The sequence below is a fragment of the Argentina silus genome, assembly GCF_951799395.1.
Source record: "Argentina silus genome assembly, chromosome: 5".
Lineage (NCBI taxonomy): Eukaryota > Metazoa > Chordata > Actinopteri > Argentiniformes > Argentinidae > Argentina > Argentina silus.
In genome coordinates this window covers 8,961,444-8,983,726 of record NC_139659.1, presented here as the reverse complement: position 1 = coordinate 8,983,726, position 22,283 = coordinate 8,961,444, and the positions used below count along the sequence as shown (strand labels likewise).

General features: G+C 43.5%; 2 protein-coding genes across 2 annotated transcripts; one reads left to right on the top strand and one right to left on the bottom strand.

Moving 5' to 3' along the window:
• Positions 1 to 610: 610 nt before the first annotated feature.
• Positions 611 to 7,199, bottom strand: dipk1b (divergent protein kinase domain 1B). The gene is made up of 5 exons (XM_083670123.1): positions 7,014 to 7,199; positions 6,289 to 6,423; positions 3,773 to 3,880; positions 3,409 to 3,585; positions 611 to 2,517 (listed from the first exon to the last, which is right to left on the bottom strand). Exons 1-5 carry the CDS (start codon positions 7,176 to 7,178, stop codon positions 1,705 to 1,707), a joined length of 1,398 nt encoding a protein of 465 aa, XP_083526249.1. The 5' UTR covers positions 7,179 to 7,199; the 3' UTR covers positions 611 to 1,704.
• A 2,963-nt stretch (positions 7,200 to 10,162) lies between these two features.
• On the top strand, positions 10,163 to 22,177 carry agpat2 (1-acylglycerol-3-phosphate O-acyltransferase 2 (lysophosphatidic acid acyltransferase, beta)). The gene is made up of 6 exons (XM_083670374.1): positions 10,163 to 10,489; positions 14,768 to 14,901; positions 16,732 to 16,907; positions 17,015 to 17,110; positions 18,622 to 18,694; positions 18,810 to 22,177. Exons 1-6 carry the CDS (start codon positions 10,314 to 10,316, stop codon positions 18,965 to 18,967), a joined length of 813 nt encoding a protein of 270 aa, XP_083526500.1. The 5' UTR covers positions 10,163 to 10,313; the 3' UTR covers positions 18,968 to 22,177.
• The last annotated feature ends 106 nt before the right edge of the window (positions 22,178 to 22,283 follow it).

The window sequence follows — 22,283 nt, the reverse complement described above, 5'->3', positions numbered from 1 at the left end:
ATTGAATTTGAATTAAGACCTTTCAAACTTGAATTGAATTTCATTACTATGGAATTGGAATTAGCATTTACCTATTACCTAATTCATGTACTGTTTTGTATTGAAATAAATTGCATGATTTGTGTTCATGCCGTAGTTCTAATCAGCTAATCTAATCAACTAATCAAGGTAGCTAATGGTTTTAGTTGGCTCAAATCACTAGGGATGTAAGAGAATTTGAATTATTTAACTAAATTGGGCAAACAAGAGAATAGAATTAAGGGAACTGTGGAGGAATATTCAATTGGGAATTGAATTGTTTGAATTTACATAACATTTGAATTTAAAGGAATTTTATTAATTATGAATTAGACAAGAGGATCTGAATTTGAACTGATGGAATTTCTTGAAAAGGGGAATTGAATTTGAATTGAATGTGTTGAATTGACTCTAACCCTGGTATGCTTTGAGTAACAAAACATTGAGAATTGTGCATTTCCTGTTTGGGTGTTTTCAAGTGTTAGGTTGTGTCCTGCATTGTCTCCAATGATTCTAGTCTCTACTCTTAACCATTGTGTTAGTGTTGACTAAAAGTAATTGAGAATTAAGTAATACAAACTTCAGTTGCAGCGAATCTCAGATTGAACTGCTTTTTATTACAGAGGGTTTCTCTTTATAGATTTTACAACTTCACATACTGTTGCTTCAGGGGATGTCACTATAACAATGGATTACAAACACAAGACGGGATTTCTACCGTGAATTCTAAATGGAACTTGTAGGATTGTGTTGTGGCAACTTAAAAGAGTGTATGTGCCTCTATAAGTTCAACAATGGCTGCATTGAAAGCATTCCATTGCAAAATGACACTTCTGAAGAGTCAACTGGAATACAATATTGTATTAGTGGATTGTTGTCCAGACTAATGCAGGAATGTGAGTTTTATCCCAAAAATATTGAAGCGGGAAAAATAAACAGCAATGGGGAAACAAAAGATGATGACATTTCATATTTTCTATGCCAACAAACAGAAAATACTGACTTCTGACACATTGTCATTACTGGTTGATGGAGTGCAGACTATCACTGTCCTCAATAGTGAATTAATAGAGGGTTTTCATGATCCATATGATCAACATCTACGCAATGTGATCTCTCCATCCATGTGACTGAATACTCTCATTATTATTTTCGGAGTGGATTATTTTTACAAACAGTAAACATATAATCACTCATTCTGTACATACAATTACAGTCACTCCCATCTGTTCTTCTGTTCTTCATGGGATGATACAACATCTACATCAGTGTTCCCTGATATATTTATCCAGTGTGTAACTTCTCTTTAAAAAGTAGACTACTTTACAGTTTAAATAAATTATCATCACACAGGCAAGGCCCTGAGAATGATACATACACACAGTTACCTCAATATGCTTCACAAAATAAAGAATCTTTTCATTTAATTTTCAATTCAATCAACAGCGTTCATAGTCTGTGTTCTTGCTAAAATCTCTATTCAACTTTAAAGCTCTGAGGCATAGCTTGGTCCTATAACAACCCAAAACGTAGGGTAGGAGGGAATATAAACATTCCTTAGCTCTGAGAGCAGACCTTCTCAGATTAAACCCATTCAGTGGGTTAAAGTACCTGTAGAGTTACAAGGGAGGGTAAGGGATGAATGAGCGTGTCTCTTATGGGCCCCACTAGCTCTGTCTGGGGTCCTCAGGAGTACTGGGTGTTGGAGATGGTCTTCCACAGCAGGGTCTTGAGGTTGTTGAGCATCAGAGAGTGGTGCACCTCCATTTGGCTGGCCAAGCCGCTGAGCGTAACACAGGTGCGCAGCTGCTTCTCCAGGTCTCCCCGAAGGTCAGTGGGTGCTCCGAACAGCAGGAAGTCCTGCAGCAGCACACACACCTTGGCCAGGTTGGGCTGCACCACCTCTGTGTTACACTGCTTGACCAGCCGGTCACACGTAGCCGTGCAGTCTCGACCATACGTGCAGTCAGCATTTGTCTCACACCGTCGCCCGCGCAGATACCCACGCACAGTCACCTCAGATGCTACACTGCGCAGGTCCGCCATCTTGCAGTCGTACTTGGCGTTGTAGCCCACGTGGCGCGGGCTGGCATCACACATGAGGAAGCTGCCGTAGGAGCCATGGAAGACCTCCTCCACAAACTCCAGCAGGCCAATGGTGATGCGGGCCCTGCGGGGCCAGGTGGGGGCCAGCCAGCGGTTGAGACTAGAGCTTAGGGCCTCCGGGACCAGTGCCTGCAGGTAGCTAGGGACCTCCAACCTGTAGAGGGAGCTGTGTCCCACACGCTCAGTCACGTAGAGGTCCCCGCAGAAGCCCAGCAGCTTTGGGGTGTGCTCCTTCTCCTGCAGCGCCACCATCAGAAGGAACTCGTTGATCTGGAGAAGTGCCCAGATGGACTTGGCCTCCGCCAGAGACACCTTCCTGTCCTGGTTGACATCAGCCAGGGTGATGACCCGCCCCACCAGGGTGTTCAGAGAGGGCTGCTCCCCCAGATTTGACTGCATGGAGTGGGGACAAAATAGAAATAGAAATGACGATCACCAAACAAAGAAACTCATTCATGTTCGGTACATGCTATGTGAATAGTGAATCATTAGATCACTGGCAAAGGCCCACACTAATCAGATTCCCTCCTCCATCTCGTAACTCTGTTAGCCATTGTGCTGACAATGACCGTTGTTTGAGCTTCTTGTCTTGGGGTATATTTAGCACAGGACCTTCAACCCTTCACTTCCTGATCTTTCTCTCACTTCCCCTGCCACCTCCTTCCATCATACATTATTAATAAGGTCACTTTGCCCTGCCGTTGTTCTTTCACAGCATAAGGAGCTGTGATAGAAAAGTTAATGTTAGATGATTAGTATCTAATAGATTGTATGAAAGGTTAACTTAGAATACTGTACTGTATTTTCACTGAACTGTTGAACTGCTGTAATCTTCCATTATATGTGGAGGCGTGCTGAATGCAAAAGTTGTGTGCAAAAGATGGTCTTTGAAGTGCTTACTGTCCGATTGTAAGCAATCAAGGTCTCCTTAATTAATATTTGGAGACTGTCCAACCAAAACTAGACACTGTCCGACCAGATACGTTTGATCATACACTGCTGGCGTTAAGGGCCTTGTGGCGCTGGGAACCATCTGACCATCTGATAGGTAATAGATTTCCACGACAGAGCTTGTACATAACCATGTTTGCACTACACTCAGTTCATCCTCATGCACAAACAAATAACATAATTTCCCTACATTGCAAGGTCGAATTCCTGGTCAAACGAGTCTTTCTTATCTTGTGATTTGAATATGTTTGAATATGGCTTGCAAATAAAGTTAAAAATAAAATCTGGCTCCGCTAACTTTTATTCTTCTAGGACAGAGGACTGGATGCAGACCTTGAGGAAGCTGTGCAACATCTCTCTGAACTCATCCATGGAGGTTCCGCGGGTGGGTTTGTCAAACAGCGTCATCTCCTGTCGAAGCACGGAGTCTGGACCCCCGTCACCCTTCAGTGGCTCCTCAATCCCACATTTAATGACCACCATCTTGTCTTTCCACAGCCCGCCGTATACCTGCAACCAATTATTCCAAATGGTGGGTTTGGGTTTGCAGGTGTGTGTGTGTGTGTGTGTGTGTGTGTGTGTGTGTGTGTGTGTGTGTGTGTGTGTGTGTGTGTGTGTGTGTGTGTGTGTGTGTGTGTGTGTGTGTGTGTGTGTGTGTGTGTGTGTGTGTGTGTGTGTGTGTGTGTGTGTGTGTTACCTGTTGTGTGGAGGAGGTGGACATGCAATGCTGCAGTGTCAGAGTCCTATCCTCACACAGCGCCTTGCAGGACGACCCTGAGATGATACCCCTCCGGTAGTGATCACACTACAACAGGAAACAGGAAAAACACCACATTAACAACAGGAAGACACACAGATCCTCCAACTCCCAAATTTAGACTATATCCACATGTAATGTTTGCATAAATCTTGCATTGATATCAATTAGAAACGAGGTGAATTCAAGCTATTCAAGGATTTGGCCTCATGGGATGTCTGTTCTGATGAGTTATGGTCCTTCACCTAGGCTCTTGACAGTCACTTCACCCCCCAAAAAATATCTTTAAAAAATGTTTTCCAGAGGAGATACGGGGAGAAGCAGAATATGAATTAGCATTTGTGCACCTGTGTGGGTGTGAGATGATCTGCTTGGTAATCATCCAGGCTGCACGCCAGCCCATAGCTACAAGATCCAGCCAAAACTGCTTGAATCTTAAAAAAATACAAAAATAAAAAATGGACAGAAGAAGGGCTACGACCTTCACGCTATGGTGGTTGCTACGGTAACAGACCATTTTCTTTGCTCACTTTGATATGAGCCAACCAATTAGAGGCTTCTTGTGGGGCCTAACTGACATTTTCGTTTGTTCTCGCTTTTCTTGCTTTTTTCAAGAAGGGGTGGGTTATTTCTACATGCCCGGTTGACCCAGTGTCCCATTAATATGCATATTACCCTGGGGTTATCCACAACAATGCCAACAGTCTCCTCCCTCACTCCCTCACAGTCTCTCTCCCACTGTCAGACACATTGTAACTTGAATCCCCTGAGACAGCCTGCACCCTCTCGCTCACACAGCACAGGGAAGCGGCAGGCACATCCTAATGCAGAACCGCGGTAGGTTAAAACTAGGGTTTCATTTTCAATATGACTCTCTATTACACATCTCACTCAACTGAAAACATCTGTACAGGGCAGCAAACATACTCCCACGCACATACAGTACCTCCGGGTTTTGATAACTCACAGTGATTACCCGCATCAATCTTGGTTTCTCTGAGAATGGCTGCTTAACTGAGTCATTACTCTTCATCACTAGAGCCTAGAGGTTTTTCTGACTGTGTGACTTGAATAGGAACAACTGTGAGCCTTACTCATCACATTCAGGGAACAAAGCTGGAAACAAGAGAGACACTGCTCCTATGCCCTGGTTATCACACAAGCCAGAGACTCGCTGTTACATCATTGATTCCTCATCAGGCGTTAATTACTCTTTTCTGCTCCTGATTTGCTCTTATAAAAGGGAATCATCCTGCTCTCAACAGTCACTAACACAGAAAAAGGCCCACTGATTCACTTTATCTTTCTCAGTTTGTCTTTCACTTTTTTAGGTTTATTTCCCTGTTTCATCTATTGCTCCCACACTCTTTACATTCACTACCAATCTTCCACCGTAGACTGAAGAAGACCCATCTCTTCAGGCTACATCCCTCCTGTCCCTCCTAAAGAACACTTCACCCCCACTATCCCCCTGTACAGTTTCTCTACTGTAAATAAAACAGTAATTCATAAATTAAAAAAGTAATTCTTCCTTCTTCCAGCATTGTGACTGCCAATGGCCCCTGGTCCTAGCATAGATTTGTTTTTCTTATGATGACTGATGTATAGATGATTCACTTACTTAGACAAATGTACTTGTTGTCAGTCGCTTTGGATAAAGGCGTCTGCTAAATGTCTAAAATGTAATGTAAATGTATATCTCACTGGATTTCTCTCTCCCACCATACAGTTTATCAGGATTTCACTCCTTTGTAACCACTTAATTTTTAAAGTATGAAATGAATTTGGCAAGTTTAAGTTTAGGTCATATCTCTGCCTCTTGTTTCTAAGGTTATAACATATTTTTCGGAACAACTGGGTACATTAGTTCAATAGTTCAACAATTTATCTTTTGGCCGTACACTGCAGGCAGCGTGATCAGGTCCTTACAGCTGCCCCCTTCCTCACAAGAGACTTCATTCCCCCTACCCCCCTCCCCCCATAATTTTTCTTCCCCTCGTTCCATGTCCTTGTGTCACAGAGCATTAGAATCAAACCAGGATGTTCTATTTCTAACTCACAGCATCAGTCTGATGTGCCCAGAAGGCATCCTGTGCTGAAGCACACCTGCCCCCTTCCCTTCCCCTCCCCTACACCCTCCTCTTTCTTACTACCCCCCCCCCCACACACACACACACACACACACACACACACACACACACCTCTCTCTTTCTCTCTCTCTCAGATTGCACTTTCACTACTTTGGCCTGTGCCGATGATGTCATTAATCCCTCAACCTGGTAACCTGAGAGTTGACCGTGTCCTAACTGCAGTCCCGGCTAACCAACCGTCTAAATCTGTAATGAGACGCAGTCGCATCCGACAGAGCTCCGCAGTGATTCATTTACGACAATTATGTCGTATAGCGTGCTGTGAGAGATACTGCCTGCATGCAAATGAAAATGAAGCCCACTTACGATGACCATGTGGCAGACATGCCCACGGCAGAGCTCTGAGTAGGAGGCGTACTGCATGTAGATGACCCAGCTGGCCACCAGGATGCCCACCCATGCCAGGAGCAGGTACTTCACCTTGATGGCCGGGAGACGACTCTACAGGGAGATGGAGAGAGAGAGAGAGAGGGAGGGAGGGCACAGGGTTGAGGTCAGGAAGACACTTGAAGGATCCAATAACACATATTATAAAGGGGTTATGCACACACATGCCAGGGTTATACATGCACATTACTCAGACAGTTAGAGCAAAGCCAGTTCATACAGCTTCCCAGAAATCCAACATCCCTCTAGTCTCATGAGATAGTTCGCTCTAACACAGAATGAGGAACCAGTGTATTGCTTTTTCATGCATATCTAACCATGAAATACAATAACTTTACATCCATTGGAATTAAAGGGATGTGTAGCCTATTTATTTGTTGCAGCAACTCAGCTTACTGTTGAGGAGTTTAGGTTACTTTTATGGAGGTGACAGACAGACAGACACACACACACACACACACACACACACACACACACACACACACACACACACACACACACACACACACACACACACTTGATTTAATTCAATGACAGGGGCCATGGCAGAACGCACAACCCAACAATTCAACCTTGTAGAGCATTTGGCTTTCAGATCTTGTTCTCGACATTGCAAAAAGGCAAATTCCGGGTCGTGGTCCCACCTGCAATCCCTTTGACAGGGGGCAAAACAGCACCAAATGCACGAGTCTCCGTAAACCTCTGGGCATCATGAACGATTCCGTTAGGACGCGGTCGGGATAGATAGGCAAATCAGTGAACCGTATTGTCGTCGAGTCACATCCTTTGGACCATCTCCGTCTAAGCATACATTGACCTCACCCCTCATAAGGAATTAACCATTCCATTTATTGATGAATCTGCATGTGAGGAAATTAGTGAAAATGAAAGTCAAAAATATAAACACTCCAGTGCGACGCCAATATTAGCCTAATCAGGTCAGCGAGACCGATAATCTAATTCAACACAAATAGAAACGCCGTCGTTGTGCAAAAAAACAATCAAAGCGTTCAGCGTCCTTGGGATAAAAATAAGTGAAACGATATTGTTCCTTTTATTTGTAGAGACGCCATTGGTTACGACTACAATGCCGACTGCAATAAGTCTCTTCCATCGGTTTTCCCAGCCCATCAGGCACGTATCACTACCCCGTTTTCGAAAGTAGCCTAGTTGAATAAACTGGGTGATACCCTCCTAGTTCTGAGAACCCTAGTTACAATGTAGCTGCTTTGCAGCGATTCATGAGAGCGCTATTTTAAAAGGGGAGGCTGATGCGAGCAATGGATGCGATGGTCTCAGCTGTGCTTCAGTTTTAAGACCGCCGACATAAATCTGATATCATTGCTCCTTTAAATTCAATTTCGGGATTATGTTCATAATTTTGTATAATAATAATTCGTTTTCTAGCCTACATGTGTTGACCAGAGCCAATGGTCACACAAAAGAATAATAGGTCTAATAACAATAGTCCTAATAATAATAATAATAATAATAATAATAATAATAATAATAATAATAATAATAGGAGCCTAATAATGTTTTTAATAATGCTTTCATGCGCTATCCTCTGGGATCGGATACATTGTATGCTGTTTGTTTGTTTTATTCACAAATACAAATCAATCAATCAACATTGTTTATAAATTAGTTAAATTGTTAGAAAAATAATTCTGCATCTGCACTACATAGGCTACCATGAATGTCTCATGTTTGTCTCTCTCTTTCTTTCTTTAGGTTTTCCTCTCTCTCTCTCTCTCTCTCTCTCTCTCTCTCTCTCTCTTTCTCTCTCTCTCACCTTACTTATTGTGAGAAGCTTCCATGCATGAAGAAAGAAAGAGGGAGCGAGAGATAGAGAGAAAGAGAATGAAAGAAAGTAAGAGAGCGAAAGAGAGACCTTTGCTGTGTGCTTAAGACCAGCATCAGAGTTCCGTCCATAGGATCTTAAGGAGGCTTAAAATGGATATCATTTGTCTGTCAATGTCTGTCCGCCAATGTTGTTGATCCAATGTGGTTTTAGCACACTCACAAAATCCATGATGGAACACACACCCTAACTGAGCTGAAGAGACCCACACATGGTGTTGTGGTTCATCGTGTTACCAGCAGAGAGAGACAGAGCACTTTGTATGCGTGTAAAAGAGGAGCTGGCTAGATATAGAAAGATAGTCCCAATTTGTAATTTAATGTAAATTATATCTCTTTTACCCTCTCCTGAAACTACACGTTTTGATTGAATGATAAATGGTTTAATAGTTTAATTATGATCATAGCAATCACTAAGGGGATTAACGACTTTGGCCGTGGTCCTAACTAAGCTCTACATGTCTATCTACAGTATCGTCTGAAACCTGAGGAGCTGGATAGTGCTAGATTACACTCCTGGATTATTACTACTAATCCCATCATTTGCAGTCTCCTGTAATCTGGCACACTGACGCTTTAGCATTTTACTTTCTAAGAGGGATAAACATGACATGTTAGACAGAATGAAATTTGTTAAAGGTCAGAGTTGACCATGAATTTAGACTTAATGTCTTCTTGATGGATACACATATTTATTGTTTTTATTTGGGGAGTGAAAAAGGTATTGGCAACACTTATTTATGTGATAATTGTGGGGAAAATGTACATTTTCAAAATATATAATTGACACATCACAAAAATGTGAAATACATGTAAGCTCAGTAATGTTTGAAGACTTCAGTTGTCTCTTGTCTTGTCTTGTAAGTGTATGCTAGTAGGGTGTCCATAATGTATTTCACTGTGTCTTCAGTCTGACAGTGAGTCCAAAATGAGTCATCCTTGAGGCACAAATCAAAGCATAGGCCTATCTGTTTGAGAGTGCATGCACAACATGACAGATGCACGTCATAGGCGAGCATATTAATTCTAAGAAGAGTAAACTGAATTTGGCTCCTGTTATTGTGTTACTATGTTTGCTTTGGCGTAAGACAAATCAAATCAAAAATATGTTTTAGTGAAATCAAAGTGGCAAAAAAAATGTTTTGATTTGTAAACAAATGCCAAACCAAAACAGAACAAACATACCTAGCAGTGAGAGAATTGATCAAAACAGATCTAAAATACTGCACAAATACTGCACATATTTTAGGCAAAACAAATGTAAATATCCAATGTTTTTAAAGGGGCAATGTAAATTGGTACATCCATTTTTGGACTTTTAAATTAATGATATATAGCCATTGATTCTTGAAGAATACAACTTATAAATGCCTCATGAGCTTATATCAACTGTCTTACTGCATCAGAACCCAAAACATAAGATAGTTTTTTCCCATTGTTTGTAAACAATGTAATTGTAAACAAACACTGTACACCTTCAAAACATGGTTAAAACTATCATTTTGATCTCATGGATGATTAGCCTTTGCATCCATAGCTCTGTGTATACAATTGAGAGTGATTACATTTCTCCAGCCCCATCCCAGCTGTTTACCAAAAAAGTGGTGGGGAGCCCGCTTTGTTGTTGTTTGATTTAGAGATTGCACCTTTAATAATGAGTTTATGCAACAACAAGGCAATGTGCGCTAACGTGTAATACATTTGTGAGTAGCCTACACAAAACACAAATCAGTGACAGAGGAACCATAAGCATCTGGAACCGGAAACAGAAGGAAATATTGATTTTGACACCACTTTCCCTTTTGGAGCCACCTCTGGCTCTGGAGATTCACTTGCCAGATTTCATTGGAGCGTAGAAAGGGAAGCGTTGTCTGGTTTGGCTTTAATTGACATCCGCATCTAAGGGGTATTAGAGGGTTGTATCTGGAGAACGAGTTGTGCGCCTTTGGAGTTGCCCAAGTGTTTGCCTTGGAAGTTGTAGCTAGCACGCTGACGTCAGTCGGGACCACGGTACAAACCACGCTTGCGTTTGCACAGTAACTGGATTTCTAGCCTCTAACCATTTTGCTGGAGCAATCAGTATGGATGCGCTTTGGATCATACCGCTGCTGTTGGTCCCACTTCTGCTATGGACCAGCAGCACGTTTGTGTTTTATTTTAAAAAGTGTTTCTATGTGGCCTGGATGATGGGTTTGGGCCTGGTTGCAATTCCGATTTGTATTCTGAAAAGCGGCGGCAGAGACATTGAGAACATGAGGTAAATTGTCTGCACAAACAGCGGGAGCCGTGCCTTCTGACAGACAGCAGCAGTAGCTGCCTAGCCATTAGCTTGTTTGCTTATCACTGACCAGGAATGGAAAAGACTAGTTTTGTGAAAACTCAGATAAGAGGGCTATCGATGAAATAATGCTGCATAACGTTATTTATTTAAAATCACACATCTATCATATCTATTCATTGAAGATTGTTTGTCTATTTGTTGCTGTTTTTCGTAGCTAATAGAATGTACATGAATGATCATATCCAGCAGTGGTATTTTGAATGCTAACCGCTAGCTTCAATGCATTGCCAGATGTTTGGGTCTCTCCAAGGCGGCTAACGCAATGCTAGCTAGCATGCTAACGTTAGCTACATTGTGCATCCAATACATAGCCTCGGGCCGGACATTTTCGTGACTATGAAACAGTTTGAAACAACCTGTCCAGCAGGCCATAATTAGTCTGCACAGGATGACCAAGAACACACTACTGCAAAACACCTGTCATCCATGCATTCATTGGCATGGATTTTGTGGCAATCAAGTCACAACCTGGGTGTGTGAATAGCTCTTACCAGCTGGTGAAATAGTATTAGAAATTGCAATGTTCAGTGATGATTTCCTAAAGGTTGAACCATCATGATCATGCACATAACACTAAAAAGAGTTGTTAAAACAAGTGCTATTTATCCAGCTGACAACGTGTGTGTGTGTCTGAGACATCCCTATAATCTAGACTAATCTAAATGAGATCATTTTACAGTGTTCCAGGTGGCTGCCAACTGCCTGTGTAAGAATGAGTCCACCTATGTACACTTCAGGAGACTGAAATTTTATACCCCTCCCTTACTGGGTCGCCCCCCCCCCCCCCCCCCCCCCCCCCCCCCATCGGTGTCAGTGTGTCCCACCAGTGTCAGTGTGTCCCCAGCAAGCTGATATGGTATTGTGGTCAGAGTCATGGCTGATTGTTGGACACAAGTGAGTGTATCCAGTATTTACGCAGGAGAAAGTCCGATTGTGTGTCCCTCCTGAACGGTGTTGTGTTACTAAATGGTTGTTATCTCTTCTGAAATGTTCACAGAATTCAATATCCTCCCTCATGTGCCGTCGTCCCTTGTTAGTTCAGTCATAACAACACAGGCTGACCGGCTCAGTGCTCTTGGAATAACCGTTTCACAATCATATTGGTTGTGTCATGTTGCCCCAACTCACCATTCTCTATTAACCCAAAGGTTATCTGGACCTATTCAATGTGTGTGTGAGAGAGAGAGAGAGTAAGAAAGAAAGAGAGAAAGAGAAGGGGGAGAGGCTCAAACAGACAGACTCTCACTCACACAGACAAAGACTAGGGAGACGAACCATATTAGAAAGAGTTCACTGATTCAGCAAGGACAGCACAGTCCGTCAGTCATTTGCCTCCAAACTAGTACAGGGAAGGTCTTGACTCTGCTTGCTCTGTAGCTATAGCCTCTGGTCAATATGTCACACGCCACTGCTGGTTCTCATTCAAACTTTAGCCTATAGGTTGCCTTTCCTCGTTTGCCTCTCTGGTGAATGAATTTTGTGGCTTTGTGTTACAAGCATGACTGGTTAGTGAGATGGAATGGGTACTCGAACAAACGTTAAAACTCTATCTTTAACCAGAGATTTTTTTCTTTTGCATCCTACTGTAAATTTGGGCCATACTGAGTGATCAGATGGTAAGAAATGGTAGAGCTGGATATAAAATAAGCCTAAACCTTTTTTTGACCCCTGCTGTTGTGCCTCTCCTTTCCCCTGCTCTCTGCCCCTGCGTGCACACAGGTCACACATCCCAACTGAGTTGGTCATTATTGTCAAGTTGGTTGTGCTTCTGACTAGTTAGATTCACTAACTAGTGTCTGTTCTGATTCGGTTCATCAGCTTCAGCAGCTTCCATTTGGCTACAAATAAAGAAAATTTGTTCTCTGGATGGATTCTTTGATAGACTCCCATATTCGGCTGATTGCTGAAACGCGAAAGTAATTTTTCCTCTTGTTGCTTTGTCTATCCGCGCGATACACACTGCGCCTGCCGCTAAGCGCAAGAGTTAAAGTTGCGGTGTATTTTTTTTGTAAGTACTCAAAAAAATCATGCAAGTACTCGAACAGTCAACTTTTCAAATGCCTATCTCTATTAGTGACTGTTTGTGTATATGTAGGCCCCATAGTATATAATAGTTTCTTCAAGTTGCAGAGTTAGAGAGTGTGTGTGTGTGGGGGGGGGGGCTGTTTCAGCATCCCAGACGTTCCAGACAAATGGAATCAGAGTGGTCCTGTCGGCAGTTGCCAAGATTCCAACGTGAATCATCAAGCTGAATCTCATAACAAGGGATAAAAACAAACAGGGGATTTAGCCACTTACCCACAGTCTCTTGGGCTGCATACATGGAACTGGCTTATGAAAGAGGAACAGGACTGTATCTGTGAGCCAGGATGTGTGCTCTGTGTGCAACTTTCACAGTTATTCTCTTGAGGGTGGTGTTGGCTCAACATCCTCCTCTCTAATGGGGACATCCTCTCTCCTATCATCCTGTCCCTGTGTCCAAGCCTAGTCAAACAAACCGTTGGTCAGCTTGAACGTTGGCATCCTTGTCTGTTGGGACAATGATTATTAGGCCAAAGCAGGTGAGGTCATCCTCACCTTCCTCAACAAGGTTGTAGGACATTTTTACATTACGTTATTGTTACACTTTGTTCAAAACAAGGTTTTAGATGAGGAGGCCTTTGGAGCTTGATGATAAGATAACCGCTTAGTTCACATTTTTACAGCTAGATAAAGGCCTAGGCCTAAATTGTGAAATGAGTAGCCTCTTTTCACTCTTTCATGTTATCCTTGTCCTGTCTGTTATCCTTATATTGGCATTCGGAGATTGAGATCCCCAAAAAGAATCCAACATGATTGGATCTTCCTCTAACACAGAAGTTGGAATTCTATTGGGCCTGAGGAAGCCCCTCCCCAGAGTTGTTTACGAAGCTAGCTAGTTGGAGATGTCCAACAACCTAAAAAAGCTTGTTTGAAGTTTTTACTTTCAAAACAGGATGTGCTTGCTTGTTATGTGTTTGGTGCTGTGACCTGTCAGTATTTTTTAATTTTTAACATCAACTGCCCACTCACTTCTTACTGCTCAGTAACCATTGAACAAGCAGCGTTTGACACACTCCAGAGTGTGGAGCGTGCAAAGCCCTCAGAGTCTGTCATTGAGAGACTAGAGTCTCTACAGATTTAGGCAATTTTTTCCCTCTTAACAAATGTACAAATTGCTGTAAAGGAGACGGGCCTTGCGTAACCACTATTGCATTTTGCACAAGATGTTTTATCATGATGCTGTCAGTAGATAGGAAGAGAGGATTGTATGCCTGTTCAAAGGTTGCCTGTTATGCAGTTGCTATGACTGAGCTGTGAGCTAACAATATTATACTATTCACCTGATTCCCGAGCATGTAGGCCTAATGCTGGTGGTGGTGGTGATGATGAGTGTGTGATGAGACACACACAGCCACCTTCCTGTGTGTGTTTAATCACACACTCCCCAGCACCACCACCACTGACTAACTGGGATAAACAGAACCACATGTTTCTCCTTCATCTCAAACATCCTTTAGACAGAAGGCTTATAGTTTTCTTACAGTAATCAGGTCCATCTGCTTGGATATGCCAGTGGTGCTCAGAAAGGTTGTTTATGCCTAGGCTATACCGTCAGGATGTTGTGTGTTGCTTTGCATAAATAGAGCCTGGACAAAGAGCCTGATTATCATAGAAAGCAATGAGAACATCAAGGCATTTCCGGTATACAAAGAATGATTTGAGTTGGGCCTAGCCTATATCATCTGAAGGCATGGTGCTATTATTCTTAATTTCTGTTTAATGTTTAGGATTAACTGTATCATAACTGACCATCCCAATTATAAAAGCACAGGCTAGTTGTTCTCCTTATGTGGTTGTGTTACAGAACAGACAGTTGTAACCATGTTGTTGTATGTAATGGCACGTGAGATGCTAGAGGGAGCCTGGTTAGAGGAATATTCACAGACAGATGGTTGGCCTCGTCTCTCGTAAAGCTCATTGGAGCATTGTGCTCACTTAGGGCAAATAATTAGCCATCCAAATAACAAACAAAACAAATGGAGACCTAGAGCTGGTATCTTGTTGTATCGATGCTGCTAACATCTCACAGATAGTGAGACATGTTGAGACATGTTCTGTTTATAGTCCTGTTTGTTACTATTACTGAAAATGTTGTCGTGTTCTTGTCCCCAGGGTAATCCGCGGCTTGGTTCGGCATGTGAAGTACTTCCTGGGTCTCCGGTTCGAGGTGAGCGGCTGGGAGCATCTGCAGACAGAGGGGCCCTATGTCATCATCTCCAACCACCAGAGCTCCTTGGATGTCCTGGGTAGGACGGACGGAAGGACAAACGCACGCACGCAAGCACACACACACTCCCTCAGAGGTCATCAGCAGGGATCCCGAGCTTAACCACCTTAAACCCCCTACACACACAGACACACAACTCTTTTGAATATGATTGAGGCATATCCTCTGTCTCTCCATGAAGCCCTAACCACACACAATGTATGCAAACACTGGAGGTTTTCTACAACCTGACCCTCGATATTTGACTTTGGTAGTGTGCCTGCATTACATTCCATACATACTCATGTTTTGAGGTAAAAGAAATACAGAAACACTCGAGCCAAGGCATGCCCAGACTGAATAGACTGTCAGTGGGCGTAGAATTACACAAGCACTGAACCCAGACATAGGCCTAGATGTCATAGGAATATAGCCTGAATCGAACAAGAGACTATGTTAGACAGTCCAACACAATTTCAAGAGAGAAGACTTAATGTGACCACAGCTGTAGAGAAGCGCCATGATCAATCAGAAATGCATTATGCATCGCTAGGGGATTGTCTCGCACTCTGAATAGTGAGAGGTGTTGGCTTTGTTGAATTATTGAAGGTCATTATTGTGAGTTTTCACATCAATTGAAGGTGATAATCATGGGTGTTGGGAGACCGCACATGGGAGACACATTTGCGTTAAGTTGTTTGAAAAGATGTGCCTGTTAGCAGGGTATGTTGTGATGGACTGTCCTCTGGGTAGACAGTAGCACGTACCCAGTCTCTGTCAGTGAGCTGGGGGGGCAGGTGGTGGGGGAGGTCGCCTTTCATCGCCTGATCCCTGGTTACCTTAAGTGTGTGTGTGTGTGTGTGTGTGTGTGTGTGTGTGTGTGTGTGTGTGTGTGTGTGTGTGTGTGTGTGTGTGTGTGTGTGTGTGTGTATGTGTTTGTTTCAAGGGTTGACTCTGTCGGCACATTCTTAAATCTCTGTCATGAGGCTGCTAATTTGGCTGCGTTGTGTTCTCCCTGCCTGGGAGAGTGTGTATTTCTGTGGTGAGTGACGTGAGCAGGCTGGAGGCCAGGAGAGAGCCAGCCACTTAATTAGAACTCTGCAGGAGTCTGATCTAGGGTCAGAGTTTCCATACCAACCCCAACACCCGCTCGACCAGACAGCTGATCCTGGAGTAAACATAACCTATATGCCCCTTGCTCACTCTATGGCTTACTCACACCAACACACACAAACCCTCTGTCCATCTTGAATACATACACTTGCGTTCTCTCTCTCACACACACACAAACACACACATTGGGTCAGGTGAGACAGAAAGCCCTTTCTGACTGCAGGTCTTGTTGATGCTGTGTCTCTGTTCTCCTGACACCAGGTGTGTCGCGTCCTTCACCGCTGTATGCCAGCATGCACCAGCTGCTCTCCGTCTGGGGTGACATCAAAACAAACAGTCAGACTGACTCAAGCCATAGATCACTCACACAGACAACAAATACCAGTCACATCAGATACAATGTCCCCTTTCAAGAGGTGGAGCCCTAGTATGTAATAGCAGACCACATAAATACGTAATAGCAGACCACACAAACCCACATCGCCTATTAAAAAAAAAGAAAAGAAATGTATCACCACTGTCACAAGGTCATTGTGAGATAAGATAACCTGCTATTAGATTATAGTATATCAGCCATGCGCTCAACTCATAATCATGTTGACCCAGGGGCCTGCTGTAAACCATGGAACACCACCAAGGCTAATAAGACTGATACGTGTTCTGTCACCTGACACTTGTAAGATCTAAGCAGATGATGGTGGTGGTGGTGGTGGTGGTGGTGGTACGACTGGTGGTAACAGACCATCTCCCTCCACAGGTCTGATGGAGATCCTGCCGGACCGCTGCACCATGATCGCCAAGAAGGAGCTGGTGTACGCCGGCACGGTGGGCTTGGTCTGCTGGCTGGGTGGCCTCGTCTTCATCAACCGCAAGAATACCAACGACGCCAAGACTGTCATGGCCGACGCTGCTAAGACCATGCTGGACGACCAGGTAAATCCTCAGGACTAAGCCCCCTTGGTTAGGGATTGGGCATCTCCCAATCCAATCCCCCCCCCCCCACTCTCTCATCTCTGACCCCTGACCTCTGCCCTCTGTAGATCCGCCTGTGGGTGTTCCCTGAGGGCACGCGCAACCAGAGGGGCGACCTGCTGCCCTTTAAAAAGGGAGCCTTCCATCTGGCAGTGCAGGCACAGGTGAGGTGTCTGTGTGTGTCTGTGTGTGTCTGTGTGTGTCTGTGTGTGTGTCTGTGTGTGTGTGTGTGTGTGTGTGTGTGTGTGTGTGTGTCTGTGTGTGTGTGTGTGTGTGTGTGTCACACACTCACACTTATACTTATCCATTGATTTCAGCTTCGACTGTGACTGTCTGTAGTAGTTAATGTTGCGTGAGCTCTGGTGGCAGTAGGGTTGCGGTAGTGAGTGCTGTGCCTATTCAGGACACATGGGGGCGCTAACAGCCTTACCTGGCATCGATACTGACTGGCCTTACCAGATCTAATCTGTTGAAATGTTTTAAAGCATGGAGATCGAACAATTTGGCCTATTTTTCATGAGGAACCACAAATAACAGTTTTCCTTCACTCAGTTTAACCTGCTTCCAAGAAGGGCACCAAAGATGTTCTAGTGTTCTAGAGTCTTGACCTTTTGAATTTTGGTGTTCTCAGATCATCTATTCACACCACATTACCTCACTGGTTCTACCTTAGTAACTGACAGAGAGAGAGGCTTTGTGAGGTAACTGAAGGGAGCTGGAGGATGTGTCGCTGACAGCATGGCCCTGTGGAGGGGAATCAGTGGAGTGGCTCTCATCAGTTCAAAGGCTGCGTGTCTGTCCTGAAGGTAGGAGGTCGCGCTCTGCTCTGCTCTGCTCTGCTCTGAGCTCTTTGTCTCTTTGCGCTAGTCAGGGAAGTACAGGTGGAATGAATTAAAGAACTTTTAGATGGAATGGAGCCAGACACCGCAAGTTCAGTTGAGGCAACGGTGCGTGCGTGCGTGCGCGCGCACAGGTCTGAGAATGGCGTGTGCGCGCTCTCCACTGTTCAAAGGCTGTTGTGGCTGGTATAGATGGATATCATCTTAGGATGGATAGGCGCCAGAATAATGAAGTCCTGCTGTTCCCTATTATCGAACACACAAACATCTCAGTTGGGTCTACAGAGCACGCTCTCAAAACCCTCAGCTCTATGGATCTCTATAGCTGTGTGTATGGAAATGTTCAAAGTCGCTGCTCTCATTAGAACAGAACAGCTGTGCGTGCGTGCGTGCTCTATTGCAAAGCTCAGACAAGCCCAGTGAACCCCTATGTGGCCCTCCTAACCCCCCCCCCCCCCCCCGATAGCCCCTGATGCAAGCACCCTGCCCCCCATCCCCCCCCGCCCAACCTCCTCTCCCCGCTGACCTCCGCCCTGCTGAGGCTGATTGGCAGAGCACTGTCAGTGTGGAAGCAGGCCAGCCCCCAGGGGGAGCCGTGATTGGCTCAGCCAGCCCGGTCTGGGCTTCATGAGGACTACTCTGCCTCTATTAGCAACACGGGCGCTCATTGATGTGTGGGCATGTGTGTTGCTGGGTCAGTCATGCGTGTCTTTGTCTGTGTGCCCGACTCTTAGTCGTGGTCTTGCTGAGGGAGGAACGAAATTCAACAACATTTTAATTGGTTTTCTGAGGCTCTCTTAACTCTCTTTCTTTGTCTTTCCCTCTCTCTATTCCAGGCTCCCATCATACCCATTGTGTTCTCTTCCTACAGCAAGTTCTACCTACGGAAAGAAAAGCAGTTCAATTCGGGTACAGAGTTGTTTTAAAAAAAGAATTTAAAAAAAATCATAAAATAAGCATGAGTTGTAAATAATGATGATGATGGTAGTGGTGACTGTACTGATGATGAATATGATCCTACCAGGGACCATCACACTGAAGGTCCTTCCGAAGATCGAGACCAAGGGGATGACAACAGATGACGTTGCGTCACTCTCTGACAAATCCTACGATCTCATGCGCTCCGCCTTCCTGGACATCTCTGGCCCGGTACCCCAGAGCAACGGGCCCTCGCGCCACTGAACATTACGCCCTGCCCCACCCCTCCTCCTTCGCCGCTGTCTGAGACCCCCCCCCCCAACCCTAACCCCCCCCCCCCCCCCCCCCCATACCCCCCTGCGCTTCCCTGGCTACCTGCCCAGGACTCAACGCACAACAGGTTTCTGTCATGAACTCGCTCTGTTGTCCTGTTCGGGCCGGGCCTAGTTTGGTTCTGGTCCAACCGGCAGCGCAGCACAGCGTAGTCTTGACCATTGTGGCTACAGAAGCAGGATGGCTCTGCAGACCTTGAGTGGTGTGACGGCAAGCAGAGCAGTATGGATGTGCGTTCATCATGCATGCCTTTTGGTTGGCTCTGTCCACCATTGTCTTTTATTTTGTTTTCTGTTTTCAAGAGTCTATCTTTTTGTTTTTGTCTAATTTTATCAGTGGTTGTGTTTTTGCCTTTTTCTCTCTCTCCTTCCCTTGGCATTCATTTCACAGATAAACCTTTTTTTTCTGTTTTTCTGTTTTTTTTTTCTTCATAAATGTCGGTGGATATTTCTATGTTCCTCTAGTGCTGCCTTACCTGTTATCTTAACACGCGCTCAAACACACGCACACACACAACTTCCTGCGCAAACCCATGTGCACACACACTTATAACCCCCCCACCCCATACATCCTCCCCCTTTCTGCATTCCAGTCTTGTGTCTTCTCTGAAGGAGAGGAAGGACAGGGTCTCGAGGGGAGGTAGATGGTCTGGGGGCACCAGGGACTTCTGTAGTAGGTGTGTCTCAGCAGAACCAACTCTATATTCATAACGGCTTCTTAACTAAGTGATCAATTAGCTCACTGATGACACACTCACTGTATGACGGCAAACGGCAAGGGATAATAAATAAATAAAAAGAATACAAGAAAGAAAGTACAACAACAAAAACCATCATGAATGAATTCATGGACTTTAGTGGACTCATCCATTTCCGATGTTGTGCATTGTTGGTGTACCAGTGTTTTTTCCTTTTTTGTTTGTCTTATTTTCCAACAGTGTAGAAATAATCTGCATGTACCATTTGAGCAAGAGTGTCTTTTTGCTGTGTTCTATATCTCGCTCTCTATATTTATTTCTACATCCAATGATCTTGTTTTTGTTTAGTTGTTTTTAACTTTGATTACACTTTTCTCTCCTCTTTTTTTAAGGAACTCCATAAGTGAACCTATTTAAGGTTAACGGTGATTTTCATGAAGTGCAATGTCCAACTGTTCAAACATTACTGTTCCAAAGTGCAAGCTTCCTGTTGTGCCATGTCATGTGTTCTAGTGAGGGGAGTGTCAGGTGTACCACAGTGATGGTTTGTGTTTGACCATGTGATTAGTCAGAGAGTGATTGATCGGTTTTACGGTTTTGCCATTGACAAACAAATGGAGGTCGTCCTCGCTACAGCTAGGCTACGGTGACGGTAGCGAGAACTCTGAGGAGGTTGACATCTCTAATCTTCTCTTGATTGACTTTGTTAGTTCTCTGTTGTCTTTCAATGTTCCTCTCAACTTGAATTTTCTCTAACTACTAATGAACCTTGCTCATCTCTGCCCCCACTCCAAAAATGCTTCTCAGAAGAGGTCAAATAGGAATCAAATCCTCTTAAAAAGAAACATAGTATTTTGGTAACCCATTTCATGGAGAATGAGGAAGAGGAGGTATGCAGTCATATGGGAACTTCCTTATGATAAGCAAAATAGAACTAAGGATCAATGTATGTTTTATTGATGGATTCCCTGAATAATTCAGGTTGGGGAAACTGACCTTTTTAAAGGAAGAATTGACAACGTTTTGATTTGTGATAATGTTTTGGCCTTATGTTCAAGATGGTAATCAATCATCTCAGTTAGGATTGTTTAGCTAATGAACTTGTGAGAGGTTTTATATTTTGTAATTTATAGACAAAACATCTAACAATAAATGACTGAAGATTTATTTATGGTAAAGCAGCTCATCAATATAATTTGCATTCGGGTCTTGAAAATGGTATATTGTTCACTGCCTTTACATTACAGTTTGCAAAATGAAGTAGCTTGCAGCTTTTTACCTGTCAAACACCATTCTGAGAATGTATTTCAACATTCAGGATATTTGTGTACTAATTGCATTTAACTATTTTGTTATTTTGAAGTATAATGTATTCCAATGGGATGTTGTCTTGCATACAGTTGGTTTTGGACACCATAGATTTGTGTTGATGAAATGTATTTATTTTGGATTTTTAAGGTGAATCAAAGTGTTAAATATATCTTCAGATTTCTTTCTTTTGCACCCAAACTTCCTGAAGAGTTAGTAGGAATGAAGGCTTCTGTACTCTGTCTGGTCATAAACCTGTGCGCAGCTCTTCATAGTTGAGTGGCTGCAGTAGTTCTAGTGGCACCTGCTGGACTCTCGCTCCAGGGAACAAATGCATTTGAGAGCCAAGGTTTCCTCGTTACGTTAAGGGTCAATACTACCATATCAAGAAATGTGTCAGTTAACCCAATTAATCAATATCTGTTTGTTCAAAGGAGTATGTGTATTCATGAGTGAGCTAATTTGTTTAGTTGCTTATCCCCAAATGCAGTGGTGTAATTTCTTGCAACAAGAGATCTGAATGTTCATCAGAACTGCTACCAAATTGGTTTCAACCAAAATGGGAACTGTAATTGATTTTGCCGGTCAATAGTTGTTTCTTCATTTCTGATTTTCATTGTCGTTTTGTAGCTCAACCTTTTTAGTCTGTCAGCTGTATGTGTCATTCATTCAAAATGGCCATGGCTCACAGGTTCTGCAAAACTTGAGCCTTGCTGGTAGATTTGGTTGTTGTTGTTTACTAAATTATACTAAAGATATTGGACGATTTAAAGTATTCCGTACATTGATAAAGCACTTTTCATGTTGAGTTTGGGTGGTATATTTGAACAAAATAAAGATTACAAAATATTTTATGAATTTCACCAAAGCTATTAAATTGTAATCTGGTGGTAGCTTTAGATAACTATGAACAACTGAGCCGGCTGCTTGTCTTTTGACATCCTGCTGAGCCTTCTGTGTGTGGTCCCTTGTGTGTGTGTATGTACAGTACACAGTACAGTACACACATGACAGACACCCATTGTAGTATCTGGTTAATATCAAATATGTAGTGTTCTTGATTTCACAGAATATGGATAAACGTGTTTGAATGCCTTGGAAAAGAATAAATAAATTTCATTCTTTTTTTTTCTTAATGTCTTGAGTTCATGTTTATTCTCTCTCTGACACATGGCCTTCATTGGGTATGGAGGGAGTACTCCACCTTTCACCTCTCACTGTACGGTTTGAGAAGATGGCATC